The following is a 5,012-nucleotide window of genomic DNA, read 5'->3' as shown; positions in this document are numbered from 1 at the left end:
GCACTTACTACCAGTAAGACGCGCAAACGCGGGAAGCGAACGCAGCTGAGACCCTGCAGATCCTGTCTGTCTGTCCCGCTAGCCTGTTACTGTATATGTGGACCTGGCCCCTTTTGTGCCCATATATGGAGCTGAGTGATTGCTGATGCAACACACTCCATTTTTGGACGTATAGCGGGACAGACGCACACACAGACAGAAGTTAAAAACTTAACTTAAAAATATATCTTAAAAAAACCCAAATATGTACGATCTGCGTTCGCTTCCCGCGTCCCAATAGACTAGTTCTGATCCATAGCCCTAATGTGCAAAACATTAGAGCTATGGAACAGAACTACCCATAGGCCTACATGGGGAAAGCACCCATATATTGCTGATATATTTGGCCCAGGTCTCGTGACATCAATATGACATCATCAGGGATGATAGTAAATCATTCTCATATAAATTATAATAAAGTATATTGATGATCGGTGACGTTAGGATGATGTGATCATCTGACTGGGATGATACGACACGGAGGCGGAGCCGCACGACATTGCGGGATGGCGTCACAGCTACGCACCTCCCTCTATATAAGCCAGCTGGCGCGCGTCTGCCATCTATTCTCAATCTCTCCATTGTGGTTTTCCCAGGCAGATCGTTCAGTGAGAGACAGGGTTTCGTGTAGTTAGGGACAAAGTTAGAGTCTAGGTTGTACTTTGAAATTTTCTTTTTCATTCTAAGTTTAGCGTTATTAGGCTCGGGCATAATGGCCGATAAAATGGATATGTCCTTAGACGACATTATCAAACAGAACAGGTCGCAGAGAGGAGGAGGCCGCGGAGGCAGAGGCCGCGGTGGTGGCCGTGGCGGCGGCCGCGGAGCTGGCGGCGGTGTCGGCCGTCTTGGAGGAGCCACCGGGGGAGGATTTGTCGGCCGGGGCGGCGGATCCGGCCCCATGAGGAGCCGAGGCAACCTCAACCGAGGTCGAGGCAGACCTACACCGTACAGCAGGGTATGAGAAAAGTTAGAGGAATGGGCAGAAATTCCAGAAAACGGGAGAGAGCCCGTGGCAACCTGAGAAATGCCTGGGCGACATCCTGCTAATCTTCAATAGCTACAACTGGCTAGCATGCTAGTCAACCGAGTGTTTGTCCTCCCATATAAAGAGGAAAGCTCTCTAGAATTGCTTTTAAAGCATTAAATGGAAGTTGTATGCATACTAGTATGTCCTCTCCCCCAAACCCGTTTGTGTTTTCATCCTTTTTTGGAGAAGAGGCTTTTGGAAGCGAGCTAGCTTGTCGGCCATGTTGGCTAACATGCTAACGTTGGATCGTCTGCTAATCTACACAAGGCCGTTGGCGGCGCCATTTTGAATCCTCAGCTCTTGTGGTAGTCCTCAGCGGTCAGAAAGCGGTGCTTTCACCCCTACCAAGTGAAGCGATGGCAGAAGGAGAAGCACCTCACCGAGAAATGCATCTACAAAACCGAAGACCTACCTCCTTTATTGGAGCGTAGCGTTTGGGCCTGGTTGTCCCGACCTGGCGGCCTTTGTTTGGGAGTGGCTGGCGGGTTTACACGACACGGCCCGTCGGGTGGCTTTCAACCGGTGTGGCTGTTAATTGTGGATGGAGCAGTGGACTTTTAACCCTCCTGATAGTGCTTTATTTAAACATACCGACACTACTAAAGTGTGAATTGGTCACTCCAGCTCCCAACCAAAATGGCGTGGCTTCAAAATGGACGCTCGCATAACCTGCCATTGCATAGTACGGATAGATGACCCTTTCCTAGCTTTATTTCGCTCCATCCTCACTCACGGACACTTCTTCCATTCGGAGCCTTTTTATGGCTGTAAATGAACTCTTGGGCAGGCCAGGGACACCTCGAGCAACGCCGGAGGCAACGCTGAGGACAACCAGTGTCTACCTGAGGATCATCTCCCTCGAGATGGCCGTCTAAAGAGGCGCAGATGGCAAGAGAAGAGTGGGCAAATTGGTAGATGGGTGGGCAGTTAGTCGTTTTGTATATGCCTAGAAACTGTGGGGCCTTTGCCATAAGTAACATGGGGATTCTGCCATAAGTAATGTGAATATGTCGTGCTTAGTGTTGGATGTTGACAACATTTGCCACCTAAACCGTTTTAATGGAACCATACATGATGCATAGCCTGCCCTATTTAATAAGAACTGTACTGTTTTAGTTAATTCCTGTGTATTTAATTTCCTGACGTACTGATTTACCTGCATGTAGTAGTGATTGGGTGGGCAGAGAACATTGGGGGGCCTTCATGGGGGAGGGGGAGATGTACACCGGCCCTGTTAGAAGTGGAGCTCCTGCTTGCCCCAACACCTGGCCGTGTGGACTCTGTGATTGACAGAGACAGGCGGGTCCTGAAGTCAGCAGGTGCGTTCTCTTTCATCTGTTGCAGCCTAAACAGCTTCCGGACAAGTGGCAGCATGACATGTTTGACAATGGCTACAATGCCGGCGGTGGAGGAGCTGGCGTGGAAACTGGAGGGAAGCTCCTTGTCTCAAACCTGGACTTTGGTGTCTCTGATGCAGATATCCAGGTACTGAAAGAGCCATTTCAGATTTGCACATCTTGGCTCTATACCTAACTAAAAAAGTGAGCATTGTTTTGTTGAAATGTTATGATCATGACGTGGCTTGTCTTCTTTCATAGGAACTTTTTGCAGAGTTCGGTACACTGAAGAAGGCCGCTGTCCATTATGACCGCTCTGGAAGGAGTTTGGGGACTGCAGATGTCCACTTTGAAAGGAGGGCAGATGCCCTGAAGGCCATGAAACAGTACAACGGCGTGCCACTTGATGGTATGTCTAATTTTCATAATGCATGTCCACATGCTTTGGCCCCATACTTGACAAGGGAATCATTATTTGTCTCGTCTGTTTCAGGGCGCCCCATGAACATACAGCTCGTCACCTCACAGATTGATAACCAGCGACGGCCTCCCATGCAGGGGTATGTGGCACCAACTTTAACCTATTAATTAAAAGCTAAGCTAAGCTCACTGGTTTTCTTGATGGTTGTGTTGTGTAATTTACGGTTGTTTTTCCCCCTTTCTCCCCAGTCTGAACAGAGGTGGAGGTGGTATGAATAGGCGTGTTGGTGGCTTTGGGGGCATGCAGAGGGGACGCGGAGGCCGCGGCGCAGGCGGTGCCAGAGGCCGGGGGAGAGGCGGGCGTGGTGCTGGTGGTGCCAACAAACAGCCACTTTCTGCAGAGGAGCTTGATGCCCAGCTAGATGCATACAATGCCAGGGTATGTTCAGTGGTGAATGGCACAATTTCTTATTAAATTGACTGTATAAAGAACTGTGAAGTGAAAAAGTGAAAGTGTTTTGTGTCCCTTTTCAGAAACTTAATTTGTCTTTCTTTTTTTGTCTCCTCAGATGGACACCGCTTAAGTGGTAGAGCTTATTGTCCACGGTTGTTTTCCCTTCCCGTCTGCACAGAAGGGCAGTTTGTTTGAAAAGTGCAGGATATTGTGTACCTTGTTTTTCTCATTTTAAATGCTCAGTGTTTTTTACCAATTTATGTTTTTGAACAAAAAACTGGTTTTGACTGTAGGTTGGGGGTGGGATTTCCCTTTGCCTGTTCCTTTCCCCTGTAGTTTGTAATAAAACCTGCAGTACATATTAACCATACATATATTGACTCTGCCTGTTTGTGTATTTAATCTTCAGTTAAATAATTTAATATATTGTTGCCCACTTAGTGTGCAACAAAGTCCTTGACCTTCCTGTTCCATGAGTAATGTTTAATGTATGTTGACATGAGTATTGATGGGATGAATGCTGGTCTTCAAAAAGCTGGCTCTTTTAAGCTAAAATATAGATAAAAACCAAATGGCTGGGAGAGTTTATGAAACTGCATATGTGATGCTTAATTTGTAAGTCCAACTTCAGTAATACAAATTGGGTGGAAATGGGCAATTGAGTATTGTATTGTATAGATTTTGAGTGGTGCAACCACTCCTACAACAGCAATGTCCGTGTACACTTATTTGGCAGTGGTCATGAGCATTAGTATATGACTGATTTATTTATTTTTAAATTGTAACTGATACAATTACCATTGATAAACCATACACTACAAAACTGAATGTCCACTCAATACAGAATATTGGTTGTATTTCAGTATGGTATATCTTATAACCACTAGATGGCATCCTACTTCTAAATTGAGTTGGGCTGTGATATTGGACACTAAGTTTAGAATAATGAGTTTAGCTCATATATGTCGTTAGTCGTTACTATTATGATCTCGTTTATCCGTAAAATGTCTGCACAGTAACGTCTCATAAGTTATTCCAATTACAAGGTTGTGTGATGACTGGAAATTTGAATGGCAATGTTCTTGAGCCTAAATTGATTAAATAAAATGTATCGATTTTCCAATGATGTATGTCTAGGTGGCAAACAAACTGCTTTGGTTATTGATATTCCTGGAAGCTAATAGGGCTGTGCTAGTCTCCCGTTACCAGACTGTTGCCTCGCAGATTGTGGAATAGTTGTCTGCTTACAAAAAGTTCTCTAAAGTTACCAGCAAGTTGCAGCAACAACGTTTCCTTCCTGTGTGGCACTGGTATGTTTAAAGCACTTCCACGTCCTAAATTACAATTTGTTATTCTTAGAGAAGGTGGAAGTCTAATTCTAAATTAAATGTAAGTAATCGGATTCCTAACCAGCATAGCATCCCGTTCCATTTGGGTGATCTGGTCACTGACCGTCACTGGTCAGATAATGAAGAAGAATGTGACTGTCAATTTGACTTTATCTTGCAATCTTGGTGAACCTGATTGACACCTGTCAACCTGTGTATACGATTTTCATGCGAATTGAATTGAATTTAAATCTGTCTCGATGTGGAAATGTAATTCATATTACCACGTTTTCTTTAAAATGAGTTAAATACCGGTACATATATCTAGGTTGCAAGATATGTGTGCTTTTACTGTGAAAGTAATCCACCGGAAATGGTTGTACTAATTATGTGAGACTTGACAC

The 5,012-nt window shown here is 45.0% G+C and overlaps 1 protein-coding gene across 1 annotated transcript; it reads left to right on the top strand.

The window, feature by feature from the left end:
• The first annotated feature begins 620 nt into the window (after positions 1 to 620).
• alyref (Aly/REF export factor) lies at positions 621 to 3,650 on the top strand. Its single transcript, XM_080776854.1, has 6 exons — positions 621 to 997; positions 2,414 to 2,554; positions 2,668 to 2,815; positions 2,900 to 2,966; positions 3,076 to 3,265; positions 3,396 to 3,650. The coding sequence occupies exons 1-6, from the start codon at positions 752 to 754 to the stop codon at positions 3,408 to 3,410; spliced, it is 807 nt and encodes a 268-aa protein (XP_080632980.1). The 5' UTR covers positions 621 to 751; the 3' UTR covers positions 3,411 to 3,650.
• Positions 3,651 to 5,012: the final 1,362 nt, after the last annotated feature.

The sequence above is a fragment of the Protomyctophum bolini genome, assembly GCF_963924005.1.
Source record: "Protomyctophum bolini genome assembly, chromosome: 11".
NCBI lineage: Eukaryota > Metazoa > Chordata > Actinopteri > Myctophiformes > Myctophidae > Protomyctophum > Protomyctophum bolini.
Note: the sequence above shows the minus strand (reverse complement) of the source record. Positions and strands in the feature narration are given on the sequence as shown.